Genomic DNA, 24,243 nt, shown 5'->3' on the forward strand with positions numbered 1-24,243 from the left:
TTTTGGGTGTGGACTCAAAAATCAATTTCATGGACTTATTGTATCATATCATGTATACAGCTAGCTGCACAAATAAATTTACCTACAGGTGATTCAGTATTATTTAGGTATACGATATTACAAGCAAGTCATAATATCTAACAAAATTGTTGCAAAAAAAGTCCAAGTTACAGCTAGTGCAGCTTTAACTGCAGATAATTACAGGGCCCTTGACAATGGCAAGTTTATATAATAATTGGATATGAAAGTGAAACTGCCGACTATAACAGTGGTTGCTAAGCACATATCTATGACGTGACATCCTAGACTCACAGTCAACCCTTTTAGCAATGCAAAGCTCTGAGGACTGCGAGAGAATCTAAATGACATCCCTATGTGTGGGTGAAAGTTCCTGAACTGTTGACCTCAAGAGTATGAATAATTGTCTTTTTAACTACATTGTTGGGTACCAAAATAGACACATTCAAAGTCATCAACAAATTTTCCCATCAACTCTAGTAACAAGTACAATTGCATAGAATGTCTGTGTGAGGTTTCTGCAAACACTGCACAAATATTTCAGAAGGAAAAATTCTGTATAACACTAAGTAATTTGCACAAATAACACCGAAATGTATGTATGTATGGATATAAAAAAAAAAGTATCTTGAACAATTAAATTACAAAAATAAGCTATACACTGCAAACTTTAGAGAACGACCTATATATACAACATATGCTGTATGGACGGAAGATTTCTACCGGAAAGAAGATTCTCTGATCATTTTCAATTCAACAAGGAACCAGTGTGAATAATCACTGTACCAGTAGAGTTCATATTTATAGGATGTTACAAAATTTTGCTACGATGGAATGTATGAATTTCCCAAAAAAATTAATAATGAATATTTAATCAAAATTACTTACAAATTATGAAATTTGAATATTTAAGTTTACCATGACAACCATGGTATCACCTTTGAACTTTGCACTTTGCATTACATCTGTTGTCTAAAAGGCACACAGAAAGTTGATGAAATGCTAAATACTACTAGCCTGTCTACATCGCAATCTTTGGATTTTGCTTCGCTTCTCATGAATCCATTTATATAGCCACGCCCCCACCTCCATGACCATTATCAGCATGCCTGTAGACTTTTACACAATACTAGCCTATATCATGTAAAATTACATTACTCTCTACTGGTGTAACTCTGACGTTCATGTGAGTAATGAGTGCACGTTAATACATCATGACTTCTATTGAATAAATCGAATGGGCTGCTGTAGTGTTATTGTGACAAATCAGTTTGGGCACTTTTTTTCAAACCTATCACAGTCTTCTGAGTGCAAGACTTTCAAACCACATAATTAATGACATCACATTGATAGTATTACATGTGATTAGTTAGAAATGAAGCAAAATTACAGATCATGATGTAGACAGGTTGAAATACTACATAATGAGATTTATGTGACCCTTGTCAATTGCTGTTTCTTCTCAACCATGGTGATTACACAATTCATTCTAGGTAATCTTTCTATGCGTAGTCAACTAACTTCTTTTTGTACTCTTTGTGTGGTGGTCCTATTTTGAGTAGGTGGCAGATTTATTCATCAAACAGATCCACAAATGTTTGCTGATCAATCCGTTGGTTGTAGCTATCAACCTGTTGGTTTACACTGTTTAGATAGTCCCCAATAAATTTGTCCATGTCTGATGTTGGAGGTTAAGGAAATACACAGTAAAATACTACATCATATCACTACATGATAAATATTTCCAATGATAATAATGTTAATTTAGCAATGTGCCTTCTAATCCAATTTGACACATCACTGATCGACGAACACAATTTCTAGTGACGCACCAAAATTTTATATTCCTGTATCTCTTACTACGTGGCAACTCACAAGAAATGCCAGTTTTTCTCATTTTGACTCACGACAACAAAATTATCTATCATTAGAGGGCACAGTGTAATGCAAGAAATAGGTGGTTCATATCTATACATATGTATTGATGGCCAAAACTCTTTAATTGTTGACATCTTTCCATAACATACATTTCATAAAGTATCTCATTCATTTCATGTCATGGACAAGTAGCCCACAATGTAGTCTGTAGGAACCACTTGTCATATGCTATGTCTATATTAGGATAGGTGACTAATACATGGTAAACATGCAAATTTTAGATTTATTGGAAAACCACACCAGATTGTACTCCACCATAAACCTGATATTTCTCTCTTCGTACATACCATCTTCACTGCTAACAATTATTAGCAGTTTAAAATACAGTTTTTACAAAGGATACCTGGGTGAGAGGATGACTTGTCACCACCCATGCTGACAAACTGAAGTCCGTTGTAAAACCAGCCTTCAGGTAAGGGATCCAAATGATGTTTTGTCTGTACAATAGAAAACAAAAAAATTCACACATTTCTACTAAATAGAAATTACTTACATTCAGAGTAAATGTTCTTCCACTGCCAGTCAGTTTCATATAAACATAGTCACAAAAACTGAATAAATTTCCACACACACAGCAAATTCAAGGTGGTTCAAGGGTGGTTTTAGGAGACCTCATGTAGGTGTCGTATGTCAGGACAGTTTCAAGATAGGTTATAAGCTGGGTGGTTTGTTCCTGAATACTTACACCTATGTGATACCCTGGCTACCCTACACATTATGGTTTGTCTTGAATACTTACATCTATGTGATACCCTGGCTACCCTACACATTATGGTTTGTCTTGAATACTTACATCTATGTGATACCCTGGCTACCCTACACATTATGGTTTGTCTTGAATACTTACATCTATGTGATACCCTGGCTACCCTACACATTATGGTTTGTCTTGAATACTTACATCTATGTGATACCCTGGCTACCCTACACATTATGGTTTGTCTTGAATACTTACATCTATGTGATACCCTGGCTACCCTACACATTATAGTTTGTTCCTGAATATGACATGCATGTGATACCCTGGCTACCCTATAAATTATGGTTTGTTCCTGAATACTTACACCTATGTGATACCCTGGCTACCCTACACATTATGGTTTGTCTTGAATACTTACACCTATGTGATACCCTGGCTACCCTACACATTATAGTTTGTTCCTAAATATTACATGCATGTGATACCCTGGCTACCCTATAAATTATGTTTTGTTCCTGAATACTTACATCTATGTGATACCCTGGCTACCCTTCACATTATAGTTTGTTCCTGAATATTACGTGCATGTGATACCCTGGCTACCCTATAAATTATGGTTTGTTCCTGAATACTTACATGTATGTTCTTCATCTCTTGCTTCGTTAGAGTTTCTTTTGTTCTGTGTTCTTTCCTCTGTGGCTTCTGAAAAAATAAATCATGAACAGCTCTCGGTTATTCTTATCAATCAGACAAACTTGAAAAACAGTGCTGTAAACATTGTTTGAAAGACTGAGAAAGTGCAGCAGATGAAAGAGACAGTTTAAAGACAATCTGCAACTTTGAGATAAGGCAGAGGAATTACTTGACATATAATCTGAAATTGTTCATCACTGACTTCTAAAATGGTGAAGATGTGTCTGTATAAAACACCCTTGCTTGCCTGAGATATGACGTGGAAAGCTATGAATCTTCAATAATGTAAAAAAATTTATTTGAGTTTTCAGCCCATATATGTTGTCACATGCAATTATGTATATACCTTGATAAAATTCAGATACACTAACACCTCCAATGATCTTTGACCACGTAGATGTGTGTTCTGTAATCGCTCTGAGTTATATCTTACCTGTTTAGCACATGCTTTGAGCCAATCTTTGAGTTGACTTTCTTCCAGTCCAACACCAGTGAATACTACAAAATTCATACCACCTTGCTCTGCTGGAGTTACAGGTCCATTTGATGCTGACTGTGTTGGTGGCGGTGGTGGAGGGGTTGGCTGCACTTCAGCTAGAGTCATTAACATGTATCCACTTTGGGTTGCAAACCTAAACTCTGTTGCTTTGATTCCTGAATCTGTGTATCAAATACAGTGTGAATTATTAGTCTCTGAAATCTATATATCTAACGAAAAAAGTGAGTTTAACCAAGACCATATAGGTGTATGCTGTCCATAGTATCTCACCTTTGTACCAAGTTTGAAAAAATGGCTGCTGCATATGGGAAAGGGGTACAGCAAGGCAGACAAGACCACTCCTATAACCCACTCCAGACATTATCTTAACTAACAAGCTGACAGCTAATTCACTTTCACAGGATGCCTATATTTCAAAATTGTGATTTATTTACTCACCGGTAAATCTGACCCTGCCTCTAACACTGTAGATGTTACCATTGAAAGGATGTTTGACGAGGGAATTTCTCAAACTTCTCAGTTTGTTCTGTAGTCTGTACCTTTCCAATGGTGGATTGAATCTCAGACAGACCTCCATCATCTGTGGTAGCATAGTACCTGAATGAAACTCATCCAATGACCTACAGACACGATAAGACTTGTCATGTCATTGAATGAAACTCTCCCAAAGATTTATTCAAATGCTGTGCATTGATAAGGGTAAACACAATAGGAGATATACATATAGTACATCAAAACACTTGCTTTACTTCTTTCTATCATTTTCATCGGAATACTGATGGATAAAATATCCGATGTGTGATATAACAATTCAAGTATTGTACCTATGACAGGTCATTATACACATAAGTTAACTTACCATTCTGGGCATGACAGGTATCTTTGTCTGATCATTCTACCTTCAGTAAAGGCAGACTCTGACAATATTAGATCAATGTCTTGTGATCTGCAATGTACAAATTAAAGTAGAACCAGGTAATTTTCATAGTTCAGTAGTGCTTGTGGTATACCACAGTAGAATGACCTTTAAAATAGCTGATCCAAGGAACACAATCAAAAATGATAACTTGCATAGTTTTGATTATAACAATTATATCTTATCAGGTGCCCATTTATCAGACAGCGTAAATTGCAGTACAAGTGTGGTTCAAATCTTGTCCATAGATTAGAGCTAGGAACCTTTTGCAGTGGTTGGTAAATTTTAGTACAAGAGTGATGCAAATGTTGCCAAACGACTTGAGTAACTGGAGCAATTAGAAACAAATTGGTTCTAGGTCTGGTTTGCCTATTTTCAAATACTGATAAAGCCTGAGGGTTAATAACACTGAACATGATCCATTGCTCAAAATGTCTGATTTTACTTGCATTTCAGGGAATATTTTAACAACATATTACTTCCAACAGAAAGAATATGCAGTGGCTGTAAAATCACATCAGAAGTGTGTGCTTGGCCGATGACAAGATCTACACTGTGTATGGAGATTCAAAGAACTACCACTCCTACCATTGACTATGATGAATCCACAACAGTTGTGAACACATTACATGTACCAAAATATCACACACAGGAAAGGTTAATCTCTTAGACCCCGTAAGCTATGCTGTAGTTTGACATTTAGATATTATTCCCCAATATTTTTATTCATTCAGCCAGGGAAAATATGAGTGACCTAAAAGTGTCTTTGTCACTACTCGTCTAGTGAGTTGTAGTGACAACCCTTAGGTCACGAGTACTTTCTGGTTGAGTGAAGAAAAATATTGGGTGAAAGACCAGAGTATACAATCCATATTATCTGTTCAAAGACAATAACTTGGCTTGTGCATGGTATAATGGTTGTTATATGCAAATATAGCTATAATTTGATAGCAGTATATCAATGATGATGGTGATAACAATAATGACATTTACCTTGTGACTTCTCCATGGTTTGCCAGCATAAATGCCATATTAGAATTAACTGATCGCAGCAACTGCTGGATTGCATTCAAATCCGTGTTCTAGGAGTAACAACAATCAAAAATCAATTAATCAATCAATCATTCAATCACTGACTCTGTATAATAGTATGTAATTTTTAATCAGCAGTCTTTTCTTTGCTAAATAGCTCAATAAGTCTTCAATTTACAATCATAAAAACTTATCACATCATTTTTCATGCATATTACATTGTTTACATCAACATAATGTTTACAGTGGTCAATGCCTACCTTGGGTTCTGTAGAACTTGTCAGCAGTATATTATTAACCCAGCCTTCAGAACAGTTTTCCAGTAATTTTGGAAAAGTATATCTAACAGGTGAACAAAAAATCATGATGTCAGAGGTCAGGCCTTTCCAAAAATCTTTGGTATTAACTTGATAACTCTATATGAAATGTTGTCAAATGAAACCATGCACAACATAATGTACTACTACCCCACATCAAAGTTAAAACACAATTTGCAAATTTCAAAAGTGCAATTTTTACAGTGTGATACACTTACTAATATAAATACGTGAAACAACCACTTCCACTACTTTGTGTATCCTTACAAAAACACACAAACTGTGAGTTCCACCTTAACTCCAGTTATTGGTGAAGCATTTTATATCAACTAAGATGTGTATCAAGAAAGTGATGGGTGTGTTTATACCTGTGTGTCATGAAACAATTGAGGGGATCAACACAGGCAGTGACTGCACCAATCTTTAAAAGTCTGCCTACATCAGAGTCTGGGTGACAGGCAATGGCTTGCACTACTTCTAATACATCAGTGAATCTATCAAATGAAAATAGAAGTTAGTAACACATACTACACGGGAAAGGATCAGACTGACATGTAGGTATGCTTCTGTTATTTCCAACTTTTTAACCCTTCAAAGATTGACAACCTATTTATAATGCACAGACTTATGAGAAACTAAGTCCTGACTAAACTGAAATGATTTCATATTTTGAGATTCTGCTGACTTGGGTGGAAGCTAGTCTGTATACATCACATGACCAGATAACTGGAAGATGATCGGCATAGACAGATGGCACTCATGCTGGACAAATGCTTTGAAGGCATCAACAGATTCAATTTTAACTACGCTATCTTCAAGATTGTTCCGGTCTATCATTGTTCATGGGAAGAATGAGTTTTTGAAGATCTCTGAATTTACAGTCTGTAAGAGTCAGAGAGCTTGAAAACCTATGCAGTTGACTTTTGGTTTGTTTTGTTTTGTTTTGAACGACCATTTTTCTTTCGTGTTCTTTCATGCCATGCTATCATATATGGGAATGAAGTGCTCTATAGTATGTTGTGTACACTGTGTGACACCTATTTTGTTAATTCTCACCCTGGAGTCATTACAAGTACTCTTTGTTTCATTCTGGATGATGAGCTAGCTCTGACACCACGTTTCCTGTTAGCAGCAACAATTGTTGACAACGAACTTTGTAGACTTTCAGCAGTGAATTCATCCACATAGTCCAATGGTTGTTTCAAAGTCACCCATCTATCAAATAAACAAAGTCAAGTGTTATTTACAATCAGATATAAACTGAACAATTGTAATAATTTGTTCTTGAGTCTAATGTCCTGATGTAATGGTTTGGATGAAGTGTAATGTTTTCAAAGATAAAGTGGGCTTACCTGCTTTGCTCTTTAGCTAAGTTTGTCAGTGTGTTGCACAGGTTTTCTTTGTGACTTCCTGGTATACCTGATACTATGGTAATGATTATCTGTGTACATAACCAAAAGAAAGCATGTTAACAATTACATGTACTTAGACATTCACTAAGTCATAATAGTCATACAGTAGGAAACATAACTAATATGTCTGCCATTCTGTCAAATTTGATAATTTTGTGATATAAAGTGACATGAATAAGTCCCCAATACTATGTTACCTTTGGATTGAAAGAAATTTGCTATTGCATGTCAGAGAAATACTTGTCCATGGAAGCATGGAAACAGACAAATGAAACCCATCATAATAACATCAACCCCAACCCCACCCCCCTGGTGGTGCCAGTAAGGAGACTCAAAATGTTGAATTAAAAAAAAAGTTGTTGTTGTTGATTTGTGGTGGTGGTGGTGGTGGTGGTTGTTGTTGTTGTTGGTGGTGGTGTTGTTGTTGTTGTTGTTGTTGTTGTTGTTGTTGAATACTGGTATCACTATTTTAAATGATCTCATCAGTTTTATTCCATACATTTATCAGCAATGACAGAATGATATACTACTTTGCTACTTTGTCAAGTTCTCACCTCATCGGCGAAATTCCCTGAGTCAAATGGTTGATTTAGAATGGCTGGCAGTTCAACATACGGGACTGACTTGTTGCCTAGACTGGTTACCGTCATGTGGTCCAGAAAGCTAAAAACAAAAGAAGTTATGTCAACTTCATCATTCTACTACACAAAACATAACAATCTCATTACTTGCAACTACATACGACTATTTTCGCAAATGAAAACAAAAAACAGCCAATAAATAGGAAATTTACTTTAAAATATATCATTCCATATTTTGTATGCTGTGTATGATCATAGACAGTGGAAGGTTTCCTGTCCACTGTCTATGGTATGATATATCATAAATGTCAATCATTGGGAAACACAGTTTCTGCAGTCAAGATGGTCAAGATATACAATATTTAAAACATCAACAAAGCAATAAACTATGTCATACATGTATATTGACCATCATGAAGTGAAAACATTGCATTTTATGTTATTCAGCAAAATAGCAACTTGTCTGTTGTCCATGTAAGATAGAAATTTGAACAGGTACTGATAGAGGGAGCTGTTCATACAAAAGTCATGTGTAGAGTATTTCTGGTTGACACGGGTCAACTGAAACTTTGAGACTTACTTTGTAAGATTACCAAGTACTGCCTTAGCTTTCATTAATGGCGTAATACGCTTGGTTGAAGACACATTTGTGACCATGTATTCAGTTTGAAGTTGGTTGTGTCTGCAAACAAAATCAGTATTAGTCAGTACAATAATAGTTTGTCATTCAGAAGAAAAACAAATAAAGTTGACTGGAAATGAAACCACACTTAAGAACTTTATTATCATCTCTGACAATTCTGACTTGTACAAGAAGAACATATAACTATGCCTTTGACATGACATTTAGTAGTCTGTAAGATATGACCTTTGTGCCACGCGATCAGCTACCACTGATAGGGCTAAACAAAACAGTGCATCTTATGTACAGAGTACACTTTTTAGATAATTTCATAACAAAATTAACAAATTTGTTCCCAATCTTGGTTTATGATTACAAATGAACTTGACTTACAATACACAGTTACTGTGATTTTTATAACAAATGAACTTGAGTTAAAATACTATTTTTATGATTACACATAAACTTGACTTACAGTTCACAATGTTTTTCTGGTAACTCTTCTAACATTACCAGCTTTGGTTCTTCACTTGATGTCTTCCACAATGACAGGACCTGTACAAGTAGATAGCCAACACCATTTGAAATACATCACTGCAATATGTTATGACATCAGGACAGTGTGTTTGTTTAAAGCAAAATTCACACTGAACCTAGCCTCTGTAGTAGACTAGATGGTTAACTTGTTTAGTAATCTCTTGGCTGCAAACTCAGGTATTTTCACTAGGATACCATGGATAGAAGCTGATTGGTTGAATAGGTCACATGACACCTGTGTTAAAGTGATGAAGTCACATGATGTTGACTGTGTCAAGTCCCTTGGATTGACCTATTTGACCATATATGGAAACATGACCTTTGTACAAACAACCTATAATAATTCATGGTGATTTTAGCGAAATTAGCGAAAATAAGTCTTCAGTGAAAATTTCCAGGTTTGCAGTCTCTGAATGAGTAAAGACAATGCATTAGGTCCCATAGCAATACACCACACATACAGTTAAGTGAATCATAGCGTATGATGAACTCAGCTGGAAGAAGGTGTACAAATCTTTAGCAAGTACATCACACTATGTAATATAATTATATAATGTGGCAAATACCTCTGAATAGAATGCTCTGTAACCTTTAGTTCTTGGAGTCAGTGAAAATATCATGGTATGCTCTCTATCCTGACATTGCATGGGAAGCCACTGCCAAAAGGAACCTTTGTAGGTTATGATTATCAGGGCCACTACACTGGGAGAATCCTGTAGGGAAAAAAAACACATTAATGTCATTCTGTAACATACTTCAGTGATTCGTTGGGATAACGTCAAGGTTATTGACTGATAGAGAGACTAACTGGCATAAGTGCGGCATCAAGGGGACAGCATGTATTTTACACCAAAAGTTGCCCGATAGCTTGAACAATGATCAAAGAATGATGATATTTCCTCTATAACATCTATGGGAGTATTCTCCATCATCACATCACTGTGTGAAGTGATCATAATATGTCATGGGTACGACATCAAGCGTTTGGTTTACTAAGACAGACACAAACTAAATCTGTTGTTCTTCGATGTGGTTATTACACAAGTGGGTGATAGTGGTTCCTCTGTTATACGATTCTAATCACCCCGTGATCAACGTAGTGTAAACATTGGAAGTCTCAAAACAACAGTACAAGTTTAAGGACCTCTAGTTTTCAGAGACGCCTCCCTAATGAGACTATAATCAAACCAACAGTCATTCAATAGCTTATCACTATTGTATCAACATGTTGCAACAATAGTTTTAGTTTGTGTCTATCTTAGTATTAAAACCAAAGGCTCAATTACTAGAGTACTAAACAGCGCCATCTATCATCAACTGAACAAGGCTGACAATTTGCAGTCAACAGCTCTCAAATTATGTTGTGTGTATTGGTTAATTTAGTAGTTCTCATGTGTCAGTGATATTAACCAAATAAGTGGTACAGTTATTTTCACGACGAAACTCTGTCAATATTACATACTTACCCCGTCATACAGCTGGATTTTTTCCATGTGAGATTTAGGTAATACAATTGGTCCAAATCTTGAATGAAGGAAGACCAGTCCATTCTCATACACAAATATCTTACCTAAGAGATATCAAGAAATAAAAGTTGGTCTCTGTGTTGGGCTTAAGGAATGAACTATTAATTAAGTTGCTAGTTGATTAAGGTGCTGAGAATTATGAATGCTAAGAGTACTTAGTATTATATATTCTATACACCATTAGACACTTGTACTGTACTCTGTTATCAGTTCTACGTACCTTCATCAGGAACACACAACTGTTTGTTTCCAACCATGAGGGCAGACTCTCCATTAACTAGCACTTTACCATAGTTGCTTTCACCAGAATTCTACAGATAGTTCATAGCAATTATAAATAGAATCACTTCAGTTGTATATTCCAAACAAGTCCCTCCCTCCCTCCCTCCCTCCCTCTATATGCACAAGTACACAAGCTTTTTCACAGAATTTTAAATAGATTTTCATGTTAAACAGTAAATCTGCTCACTGGTAATTACTCCCAGTAAATTATGTAAAGCTTACTTTACAATGAGAGTGTGCCTGATAATTAACTTGTGTATTAGAACATTAGAAAGACACTGTTACTTACTTTGATAAAAGCCTGGACTTCCTGAGATAATTGGATGTCATTTTCTGATGCCTGGAAAGAAAAATGAAAACTTTATTTGCATCTAAACTTTAGCTTCACATCACAAGATATACAACTATATGATATTGACACACACTATACTACATATGTGACTGAATGCGACTGAATCATGTATTGCTGCCATTTTAGAGAGTGTCACCTATCTCCTATTTCAGAAATATGAATATACAACAGGAAAGAAATATGTGTCATTATATTTCTGAAAAAGGGTGTGTAGGGGGGTTTTTGTTTTTAATTTTAGTGGGTTTTTTTTTTGGTTTTTTTTTTTGGTTTTTTTTTTTTTTTTTTTTTTTTTTGGGGGGGGGGGGGGGGTGATATTTGTGTAAACATTGACATCATACGTTGGGAAGTGTTCTGACAAGTGATTGTAACATGCCCCTTTAAAACATGGAAAATAATGTTTCAATATTTCTGAGGAAGAATGGACCATTGCACCATCTGGGTGAACTACGTTTGGTCCTGAAGACATTACTACAATGTATATTAGTGAACTGATTATTGGTATGTAATTCAAGTTCATTGGAATATGATATGTAATACTATACTTACTGCCCAGGATACGTATCTTGGGATGTGATCTGTCAAAATGAGGAACTGACTATCCATCGTCAATGACTCATCTAAAATAACAAATACAGTACTATGGGTTATCAGAGTTCAACATGTTGGTGACAGTAGGGTAAATACATTAAAATAATCCAATAAATCAACTCTTTAGTGACTTGGTTTCTCTAACTATATAATTACATCCTATTTAATAGGGTATCAGGCTATAAATGGTTAATGTTTTATCAATCAACAGATCAATCAATCAATTCATTCAACACGTACAAATTAAGAACCATGATCCATAGCATTTTAGTTTATTTTTCATTTATGATTTAGTTTATATAAAGCTAATATAAGTCCGACTAACCCAGCCGACATTTGGCGGGTTCGAACCCTGTCTGCAGAGGTAAACGGCTTACAAGCTAACCGCTCAGCCACTGACAACTCCAATATGACCAATAAGAATCATTAGCAACAACATAAATACTGACAGAAAAGTTATCATCACTGTCATATACCAGTAAATATACTTCAAAAACTGATTCACAATTTCTCTAATATCATGCATAATTAATTACACCTGCCATGGACCAATTTTGAATTGAACAATAAGTAGCATTAAAACAAGAAAAGTCTTCCAAACAGAGATTTTGTTTTGAAAATTAAATCCTTCTTTAGGTGCTACATATTGTTATTGCTTGTCACATTGATAGCAAATATTAATAAAACAAAATTTCTGTTTAGAAGACTTGTTGAGTGATTTCAGAAGCAAATGAGTCTTGTTGAAGATGATATAAGTACATCAAATCTAACTGATTCTCTGTGCATTTCACTGGCTCAAAAACCAAAAATCATATGACGCACATGAAACTGTACAATTTTTTATCAGATTTTCCCTTCTCTGCTCAAATGTATAACAAACACTTGGCTTATCAAACGATACGATAGAAATGATACAGTCAGACACATTAACCTTGCACCTACCAGGATGCATCACTTTAAGTCTGGATTCTTGGAATGTTTCTGAGAACACGATGGAGCCTAGTGTTTTACCACTGTATTCATAACTTGGGATATCATAAACAGACAGCTGAGCCTAGAATGCATGAAACAATATATTTTTCCATAATTTACATTTTTATATACATATATTATTTACATTTTGTATAAGACATAGATCTGAACAACGATAAAGGCAAGGAAGTGTAAAGGGCTGTTGTGCCGGTATAGGTCTGTGCCAGGTGTTATAATCATATGTACAGAATCTAATGTGAGAAAGCACTGCAGTTAAAATTACACTCATAATTATCAATATTACTTCATTAATATGCTATCTGTACATTTACTGCGAATCTCACTATACATGCATGAAACCTTTAGGAATAAAAAACAGAAGTGCAGTATAAGTGCAATATCGAAATTGTGGCTGATGTTACTTCTCTACAGTTTCATGCACATACAGAGAGATTTGCAGTAGGTGTACAGTCAACTAATATTGTGACAGTTGTCAGTCAAATTAATTTTATCATAAAAGTATAGATGACATTTCTGGCGTCCAACTGGATTGTGTTCTACACATACAAATAAATGGTAGATTAGTCGAAATCTTAAAGACCGGAATATTATGTAAATTTACCTTACATTATTTTTATTTTTTTGTCCTAGAAATGTGAAAGTGGAAACAATAATTACGTCATTGCCAGGAAAGAACCTAGCTGTTGGAAACCATATGTGAGCATTAGAACGGTGATCACATCACTGAGAACATTTACAACATAAATTTAAAATTACAAGTACTTACTACTTTGATGAATGGCAATGACTGGCCTTCTTTGAGTAAAATCTGCTGTCCGTGCATGTCGACAGCTTCTATGTTGAATTCAACATGTTCTCTGAGAAAATAAAAGGAAAGACACACGTCATGACTTTCAACTTTCCTAGTATTTGTAATAGAATGGTAACAAAATTAATAACAAAGTACATCTGTGGCTTAATTGGAACTTTTAGAACAACATAGAATATTTGTGATAATAATGTAGTAACTAGCTATTGTAAGGAACACATCTTATTTTTTTGGAAATGGAAACAGACATACATGGCCATATATCTCTGTATGTGGACACAATCAAAAGAGAAAACCTTAAACATCACAAACAATGTTTCAACCCAACAAAACACTTACACCAACCACTACTAATACAATACATTATCAGTGAAAGGTATAAATAAACGTTTAGTATAAGTACCTTGATGTAAAGAATGCACTATTTATGGGCAGTTTGTGTGTCTCACATCCTTTCTTGAAAGTCTCAATCAGAAGTTTCTCCGCCTATAAAAACAAAGTTGACATCAAATCTATGATTTTCAAAACATTAATACTAGAAATGTTTGTCAGGCTACGTGATATGCACCTGTATGTCCTTGAACTAAAAGGAGGGACTTCAGGCCAATGTTCTCCTTCTACACAGTTGTACACAAGTTTTATTTGAGGACAACTGAGGGAGAGCTATATTTATACATTTATGATATATGCATGTATAAATTTGTTTATTTCATGTAATTTTTGACTTCCTTTTGGGGTAATAAAAATACAAAATCACATTAAATGCGTCCTTTCTGTTCAAAAAGAATTTTCTTGATTATTTGTTGAACATCCAAAATGTTTGTTTTTTCTGTTGCAGTTTTATTTTAGTCTGTATCAGCAGATGATGGTAGTTCTGCAAACTATACGTCTGACTTCAAGAACTTCAAGTTGTCTTCACAAGTTGTGGACCGGAGGAGTGTAATTAGTAAGTCCATACCTTCTGAGCACTGAGTGTTTTAGAGTAAGTCTGAATGGCTGTCATCACTGCATTTATAGCTTCAACATACATTCTGTTCAGAATACTACAACAAAGAAAAACAAAATATTATACTTGGTGATTGGTAACATGAATCAAGACCCTAGATTAAAGTGCAAGTAGCTGTTACTGGGTGTTATTTGGTGAAATACATTTCATTTATTTTGTTCATTTGTTCTTCATTCATGCATTCATTCATTCATTCAAGTCACGTTGTGAAAGTTTAACCCAATCAAAGCTCTGCAGACAAGATCTCCTAATATACTTAAAGAGAATTTCCCCTCTTAAAGTCAACTAGAAGGATTCCAGTCAGGGGAGAGGGAGGGGGGGGGGGGGGATTGTCGAATATAATGAGTTAAATGAATGGAAAATTTACCTCAGATCAGTTTTCTCTCTCATCAAGTCTCCAGCTCCTCCTGATACTGAAGAATTGAATTGAAAAACAACACAGAGTGAGACATCAATTGTATTTGATCAATCATTCCTAGAAAAACTCTTGGTGTAAATTCATTCCAGTGTTTGTACTCATCTAATTCATCCAATATAAGTACGCCACTCTCCTTCAATGTCACTCTTTATCAAGGCATTATTTGCATCCAGCACAGTAGTTTTGAAAAATGTTCAACAAAATCTTCAAACAGCTTTTTGCAGAACACTGAGGAAGTTTCCATATATTGCTGAGGGTCATATAACATAACACCTTTAGAATCGCAAATGGCAATGCTTACCTGGATATGGAATATGTCCACTACTGAAGAAATATGTTCTGGAACATGTCACTGGACCCCTTGGTGATACGGCTTGACAAACCTGCAAAGAAAGGAAAAAAATATAACTTACGTACACACAATTTAAACTCTCTCTATTCATCTAAACTTTACTCCACATCAAAAAATACTGCCAATGACTTTGACAAGACTGCTACACTGGAATTATAACTGTTAATCGTATAAAGTTGGTCATTATTTGATAGCACTGATAATTATTTGTCCAAATATATCTTATAGAAATTCTAGAAGCAACATCTTGACACAAGTTTCTTCATCCTAGAGTCTAAGTACTTACACAATGTATTTTACAAAGTTTAAACACCCCAAAGTTCAGATTGAGATTAGAAATTAGTTGTGAAAAACAGTTGCTGGTAGAATTACCACAAATTGATGAACCAGATCAAGAATAATCCAACATAATCACTATGGCCCCATTGATGAGATAACACTCAAGTCAGCACCTTCTACAGATACAATCACAGTACAACCTACTATGGCAGCTATCAAGCAAAATCTGTACTGTGTCCATTCCATATTTTATTGTACTCATTTTCACTCTATTTGTTACAAAATGACATGTCGACATTGTAAAATTTAACTCTAATTTCAATTTGTCATTTGTCCACTACAAAAACACGCAATGAAAAGTATGAAACTTCTGTGACATGGCTATATGAATGACTTTGAACTGACCATGTGTGTAGGATATCTGCCATCAATACCAGCTTCACTGACTACAGTATCGTGTGCAATGCTGTTTTTTCTAGCTGTCTCCAGTCTGCTTTTATTACTTTGAGTACCAAACAGTACAAAGGGTTGCTTGATACTGGAATGAAACACACAATATCATACATTCAGTCAAAGCTGTACAGTTCTAAAACATGCAGTTCTTCTAATGGACACTACACCAAAATCAATCACAAAGTGATACCTATTATACTTGTTGAAGGGGAATGCTATGCCAGGAAATAAAGGTATTTTCATAAAACTTTGGGTTCTGGAGTCATTTCATGATTTTACATCGCATAAATTTCACACGATTACCAAGAAACACTAAATTGAATCTCTATTTCACCTTCACTGTTCTCATAGTGGAAATACATATGTATTAGTTGAACAATGAATATTCATGATTCCTAAGTGTAATACTTCCTGTAGATATTAGTCATGAATATTCATTGTCATGAATATTCATGCAGCAAATAATCAACACAGAAAAATTTACTAACTCTGCTTATGACACTTTTAAGAGTGGTGTTACTTGGATACACAGTCATACATACACCCTAAAATACTCACTTCATCTCTCCTTCCATTGGTGATACATGTCCATGGTTGTAATAACTCTTCAATGGCTGAAAACATAACAAGATGATAGAACACCAGTTTTGTCACATTTACCTTTGTGAAAATATCAATCTTAAGACGTGACATTCAAGACATGATAGAAGGAAATTAACTACACAACCATCATGTTTGTTGCCCTACATTAACAGTAATTAATGTGATAAACAATATTTTAATTCACTAGTATTTATATCAATAATCTGTATTCACAGATGTTTGAGTCTTTTGCATTGCACATGCTCCTACACACTAGGTTTGATTACAAGTCCTACTGGGGGCCAATATTTTTAATTACAACACATTGTCAGGTGGTATGAACTAGTGACCCATATTGACCTCAATCTGCATACAACAAGGCACTAGTCATGTTCTATTTTCCCTAGGGCAATAGTCATCTCAGCACAGGAGTCTTTTCAATGATTTGCTTTCAGGATGGAACATTGCCTGAGAATGTGATGTGTTATAAAATACTTATTGCCTCATTCTATTCAGCCACTAGTAGAAGTCATAATACCCCTCATGCAGTTATGTAGCAACTATTTCCCAAAGCTTTGGGCATCAGGAAATAGTTCATGCATAGCAGCCCTCATGGTAATTGACATCTAATAGTGCCCTCAGAGCCAGGCAATAGGTACATGATATTAGCTGAAAATGTCCACAATTCGTGGTACTATATCTGGGCCTGAATCAACACAGAAACAGTGAAACTTTGTAACCAATAAAGCTTGTCATCCGACTATAGTCATACATCACTTACCTCTAAAATTGTAGACTCTACCAGTTTGCCTAAACCTGATGGACTAAATAAGAAAGAAAGATTTGTTTTACATGTACCTATAGTTTGGAAAGTTTGACATGTAAAATTAATAAGAGTCTTACTTTCCACTATTGAAATTTGTCAAATATTCCAAGAACAGAAAAATTGCCAAGTTGATTTTGTGCAATTCTAGCTGTAATAATGGACTCTCTTTGTACAGTACTGGGCAAACAACAGATAGCATATTTGTTTCTAACAGGTAAATGCCATGAAACCCTTGTGACTCTTTACCAAGAAAGCTTTTGAAAGCTCATGTTGTTTTGAGCGCTTTACCATACTTTGCTACTATGTAGTTTTACAATATTGCACTTCAAATGGAATAAATCTTCTCAGACTGTAGGGTTACGGTCTGCAGCAGAATAAGCTGGTATTGTTTATGTTAAGGGTATAGCTTACAGTTTCCTAGTCAAATTATCAGGGTCCCCACAAAATTATTCCCAGTTCATGAGTTTTTCACTATTTCCTTTTCTCTGGTAATGGCTTTCTACAACCTTAGCAAAGACAATGGCGAAGGTACATGTACCATGAATAATTTCTTGACAAATATATGACAAGAATCCCTGAACTCTGTGATGGGACTCTTCTACTTATTCCTCCCATGCTTGTGATGATTTGTAAAATTATAAAACTCACTGTTCAATGTCCACATTTGTCAGCATGGACTTCCATTGACGTTCAAACAAAGGTACATGTTCAGTAACCAATACTTCTAGGTTGACAGGATCAATGACACTGTACATGTGATGCACTGCCTCACTCACATCAACAACCTACAATGCATAAAATAACTCAACTCAGAGAAATGAACAGAACAATCAAATTATCCAGAGAAGTACATGAACATCAACTCTAAAGTCAGAAAACTTGACCCGGTGCTATAAGAAGTCTTGATGCTCCTAATATGTTTCAAAACATGCAAATTTCCTATCTTGCCAAAAATATCATGAATATGAGGTCTGCCAGTTATGACTATTCAAAAATTTTCTTACCAATACCTAACTACATGTACAGAGAATTTAAAATAATGCATACCTCATGTTTCATTGTGAAGAAGCCACCACTGCAAAAGTAAAGAATAAATTAATAATCAAACATATGTTAATTAATTCTGAATACTTTCATAAACTAAAAATAATGTATGACAACATAGAACTGGATTTAGAGTACAGTTGACAACTGTGTCTCACAATCACATAATATTTGAAACACAATCACAGACACAGCCACAGATAGAGAGATAGACACTCAGAGACAGACACAGGCATGCACACACAAGCGTGCCCTCACAAAGCGTGCACGCACGCGCACACACACACACACACATGTGCGTGCACACACGCACGCACGCACGCACACACACACACACACACACACACACACACACACACACACACACACACACACACACACACACACACACACACACACACACATACATACACATTAATACAGTATGTCAACTCACCCTCCAAAACCTTCCAAAGCAAATGCCTGTACAACAGGCCACTTTTCAACAGTAAATGGGTCAAATGGATGTGGATGTCCTGCAAAGAATAATGTCATCCTGTTATGCAGTCTTACTTCAGATAATCTACACGGTAACATCAATAACAGCCAAGTCAACGTATAACATTATCTAAATGATATATTATCCAAAAAAAGTAATGTTGATAATGATCACTTTACATTGCTTGAGAAATGGTAAGACACTTCTCTTTGACATTGACTTTCCTTGAATAGTGTCTGCCACGTTGACAAAGCCTGGCAACCTGTATTGGTGAAACATTACCTCACAAGCAACCCTTGGTCATGGTACAAGAACTAATTATTACTAATTATCAGAACTGTTAGGATTTCTCCTTGTCACACATACACACACATACTGAATGTGTATGATGTACAAAGTAGCAATACCTCTTGCACTGTAGGGAATTCCAATGGTAGAACAATCTTTGACCATCTCAATAAAACTGTATATCTTGAACTCCTCTGCAGCTTCCTCATCATCATACTGTAACCAAAATAAGCACAGTTGTCATGGTAATATCATTTTTTTGTATAAAACATGTCAGAACAACAGACTGGTGAACAAGTCCACATGGATGTGGATGAAAGCTTCTCAGTTTTACTTTCACAAAAATTTGAATAGTGTGTTGTGGTTCAATAGTTTACAATGTAAAGTTCATAGTTGATAAAGATATCAGGCAGACAAACATATCCGTGGCAACCTTGTTTTTCTTTTAACAGATAGTATAACTTCAACAATTAACAATTATAACATATTAATATCTGAAGTTTGTCTACAATTGTTTGTGTATAAATCTGTAACTTCTCTCCAACCATACAGGGTGTCAAATAAACAGTTCTTATACTATACACTTTATTCAGCACACACAATGATTGCTAATTCAATTCCATGTAACTCAATAATACTAATAGTCAACACATACCTCAGTCTCCGTCATGCAATGAATACGTAAGTTTCTCCAGTGTGCAATATATGGAAGTAAGTACAGGTAGTTGACTGGGTTACAATAGACATGAACGCTGTCTTTCTTGATGAGGAAGACTAAGTCTGTAAAGTCAAACAGAAAATAGTTTGTCTGGTTACAATACTACACAAAATAATGGTTCCTCAACATACATGTACAGACCTGAAGTTACATTTTAGAGAATGAAACAGCATATGTACTTTAGAAACTTCATTTCCTGCATATAAAATTCAAATAATTAAATTTAAAAGTACTTTACAGAAATTCTAATATTCACATCAAACTTCTTGAAAAGAATGCTGTTGCGTGAAACTAATCAAAGGTTCAAGTCATTTGTACTTATATGGAGAATTGTCATCTTCCCAAATGATCATGTCTGAAGTTTAGAAGCATACACAACTTACCACTAATGACAGCATTCTTTAAAACACAATGTTTACGAGGCTATGTTACTCTATTTCATGCTTTGATTTCAATATCTTACAAACTGCAATACCCTAGAATTGAACTTACCATCTATGGTTTCTTGGGGATATCCGCAACTGTAATAAAAATTAAACACTTGGTGAATATTTATGCAAATCTTGGTTGAACACTTTCTTTAAAAAGCTATGAAGTTGTTGATGTTTTGTTTTATTTTCTGTGAGCAGGAAATCCTGTAGTTACTGCTGCTGTGACTTTAACAGTGTGACATCAACATCAACACCAACTTACAATTTGTTAGTTTTACAACCAATCAACTTAAAAATTCACAATCAATTTGCAAGTGACAAAACAATAAATCTAATTTTACCTTTCAATTTCATCTTTTCTTAAGTCAAAGAAACCAAATAATAAATAGTTGACCAGTTCATCTGTTCCATCATTATACCTACAAAAAAGAAAAAGATAAAGGCATTGGTTTTATGAGAATTGAGATCTATAGAAGTAGTCTCTGGCATTGATAACAGCAAAATATGAAAATATGAAATATGAAGGCATTGGTTGTATGAAATATATTAAAGGTAATCTCTGACATTGATATTATTGATATTACTATTATTATTATATTTGATATTATAGAACAAAACAAACAGGTACCAGTATATAAGGTAATGTCTGACCTTAATAATTACAAAACAAACAGGCATGTAAGATAGTTTCTGGCATAAACAATACACAGTTATTATAAACAGGCAATGTTTTTCAGTTGTAAAAATGACACTATGTATGTAGTCAAATGAAAATGGCATATATCAAATAAACAGACTTGATGACTGGAGTCTTTGAAACATAAACACCAATTCCATACATGATATATATTGACAGTGAATCCCAAATTTTTCACTCTGTGAATAGTTATTTTCATTTGGAATTATGAACTCAAGAGTCCATGAACGTTCATTGTCACATTTCTCAGTTATTTCACTTTCTTCAAAGCTATATACCTTCAGAGGTTTAAGTTACACATAGCATTTCAATATGTTTTTTCTAATAGAAATCACTGGAAAAACTGACACCTGTTGCTTACAGTTACTGATCACATATGTAACAGGAAATTGTATGCTAAATGCAATCAGTGAGATAATCATAAGATTGGATCATATTAATCAGGTTGTATGATTTAACTTATGATTCTACAATGGTTGTACTAGAAGAACTAAATGTTTGTAGTATATCAATTTATAAAATACTTACCTACTGTCAATACCAAATATACAGAGGATAGCATCAGGACTCTTAGCACTGGAAACAGTCCCACTGTTTAACACTGACTGGATGTTACGCAGTCTTGCACAACTATAACAAATATGTATAACAAGCATTGAAATAATTAAATTCTGGTACACCTACATCATCATTATGTATATAACAAAATTTACCAGGTATATACATGTCAGATGTGTGCAGTGAGAGGGTGTTTCCTTGTATTTGTATGTTCGTCATGACCTGACCAACTATAGTATATTTCTTTGATTTAACAAAATGTAAAAAATCTATGCCGTCTAAAATAAGGGGGGAAAAAATCACAACATCACACACACTGATGTACCAGTGTGAAGATCATCATTGCTGAGATTCAGAATGTTTGATGAAACAAGTGTTTCTTATGATAGTATCTTTCTGACTTCTCAGTACACAAGACTGTTACTACAGTTTGGTTATGTATTGAGTGCATCACAAACATGTATGCGGTATACATTTTCATACACTCACTTTTTACCCCTTCCTTTTTTAAGCGACCAAACAACCCATCAAGTTCATGGTGTTATGATTTTTTTAAAAACACAGATTATTCAAATAAATATGGTCACTCTATTAATGTGCAACTAGTGAACTAGCTAAACTGTAAACATGTATTCATAAATCTCTGGAAAGTTAACAAAATGGTGTGGATTCTTAAAAAGAGAAAAGGCATGCATTTATCAAACTTGCAATCTGCAAAATCTATCTTCTTGCACATGATTTGTGTTATCTCAAGTTCAAATGATAATCGTGATCAACAAGTGGTTCCACATTGCGACTGAGTTAGAACTTGAACTTGAGAACTGGTGACAGTGTGGCATTGCAATAAGTTTCAAATAGTTGTACCATGGATGGAGGCAATGAAGGGTAATGCATGATTTGCATGAATTATTCATGTCTATGATTAGTATTAACTGATACACTGACAGCCTGTTCCACAAAATTAAGAGTTTGTCAATTCATCTACAAGACAAATAGTCATTTTTTCCGATCTTAGAAACCATACTGCAAGCTATTTAGTTGGCAACACTGTGTGCTCGGAGACTAACTTCGTCTATAAATTGAAAATGTTACTAAAAGTCGTTACTGATTTTTAGTCTCATCTCGTTCCATTTGTCGTACACTACCACAGCCACTCAGACTGTCTGTGGCAGGTGTGAAAGTTTTTTTGACTATTTTTTGCATTTGACATTTGGAATGCGAGGTTATACACTATTAAAGTTTGCACAGCTTCGTTAATGGAAAATCCTGCAGTTATTCTGATTGATTAATGTTACTTCAACTGCTATTTATTCAAACGGTGTTTGTCTTGTTCCCTTGGATTACATTTCTGGGCCTGATAGAATATGAGCAACGCCAAACTGTTTCAAACTTTGATGGAATCATGCAAGTGGCTGCATTATTTTATAACATTTAGATTTATCGAAACATGATGAAGCATGTACAAGATCTAGTACTAGAATAATGGACGCTTTCCTTACGACCTTGTGATGTTTACATATTTACATATATTTATTCACGTCTCTCACGCTCCGTTTCTCGAACACATAACGGTCATGAAACTAAGTTACGGATGTAACGTTAGATATGGCACTGTCATAGCGCGAGCACGTCCTAATTGTATACTCATCTGAAGACAAACCTGATTTCGAAAAATTAGTGTCATACCTGACAGCTGCGCTGAAGGTTTCCTGGTTAATATTCCTGCGGGCTGAGGAGGGTCTCTTCAGTGGCATTCTCAAAATTTCTCAATGTACTTCTTCAAACGAAACAACAGCGTCTTCTCAACCAACCACCGCCATCTTTATTTTGATCACGTGACTTGTGCCAGGGTAAGGTCACGAGCAGTTCGATGGGTTCAGCATGCCAAGCAGGATTCACAGTGGCGTATGAGCATAAATCGCTACTGCTAAGTTTTAGATAACTACATTATTGAATCATGGGGATTATTCAATGATTTTCCCATCTCTTCTTCTTTCTTTAATTCGTGAGTTTCTCTCCATCTATCCACGAAGGCCGGCATAGGGATAGAAACAGTACAGACATGTACATATAGCATATGAGGGAAGGAGAAAACACCTACATAGGTTTTAGCTATGTACCTGTTGATGGAATTACCGTCTCTTAATTCTGCTCATTTCATTTACCTCACCTTCCTTGCTTGCTTCAGAGTCATTTTATATGCCACCTCAATCCATTTATTTCTGTCAATTTTTCTGAGTGAACTACATTCCGCGGTTTTCATCAGCATCATCTGTGTACATTTTGTTGATTACTTTCT

The 24,243-nt window shown here is 35.1% G+C and overlaps 1 protein-coding gene across 1 annotated transcript; it reads right to left on the bottom strand.

Annotated features, from left to right (window-relative positions):
- Positions 1 to 1,525: 1,525 nt before the first annotated feature.
- Positions 1,526 to 23,763, bottom strand: LOC144446647 (dynein axonemal assembly factor 9-like). Its single transcript, XM_078136461.1, has 37 exons — positions 23,631 to 23,763; positions 21,915 to 22,016; positions 21,031 to 21,108; positions 20,751 to 20,779; positions 20,196 to 20,320; positions 19,660 to 19,756; positions 19,211 to 19,289; positions 18,778 to 18,805; positions 18,379 to 18,515; positions 17,686 to 17,728; positions 16,881 to 16,936; positions 16,275 to 16,407; positions 15,540 to 15,621; positions 15,188 to 15,233; positions 14,773 to 14,857; positions 14,218 to 14,300; positions 13,773 to 13,863; positions 12,956 to 13,067; positions 11,972 to 12,042; positions 11,363 to 11,413; positions 11,012 to 11,102; positions 10,732 to 10,835; positions 9,832 to 9,978; positions 9,204 to 9,283; positions 8,687 to 8,788; positions 8,080 to 8,188; positions 7,466 to 7,554; positions 7,170 to 7,328; positions 6,482 to 6,607; positions 6,057 to 6,138; positions 5,758 to 5,846; positions 4,708 to 4,794; positions 4,287 to 4,468; positions 3,783 to 4,009; positions 3,293 to 3,358; positions 2,300 to 2,393; positions 1,526 to 1,696 (listed from the first exon to the last, which is right to left on the bottom strand). The coding sequence occupies exons 1-37, from the start codon at positions 23,696 to 23,698 to the stop codon at positions 1,590 to 1,592; spliced, it is 3,537 nt and encodes a 1,178-aa protein (XP_077992587.1). The 5' UTR covers positions 23,699 to 23,763; the 3' UTR covers positions 1,526 to 1,589.
- Positions 23,764 to 24,243: the final 480 nt, after the last annotated feature.

This window comes from Glandiceps talaboti, chromosome 15 (assembly GCF_964340395.1).
Source record: "Glandiceps talaboti chromosome 15, keGlaTala1.1, whole genome shotgun sequence".
Taxonomy (NCBI): Eukaryota; Metazoa; Hemichordata; class Enteropneusta; family Spengelidae; genus Glandiceps; species Glandiceps talaboti.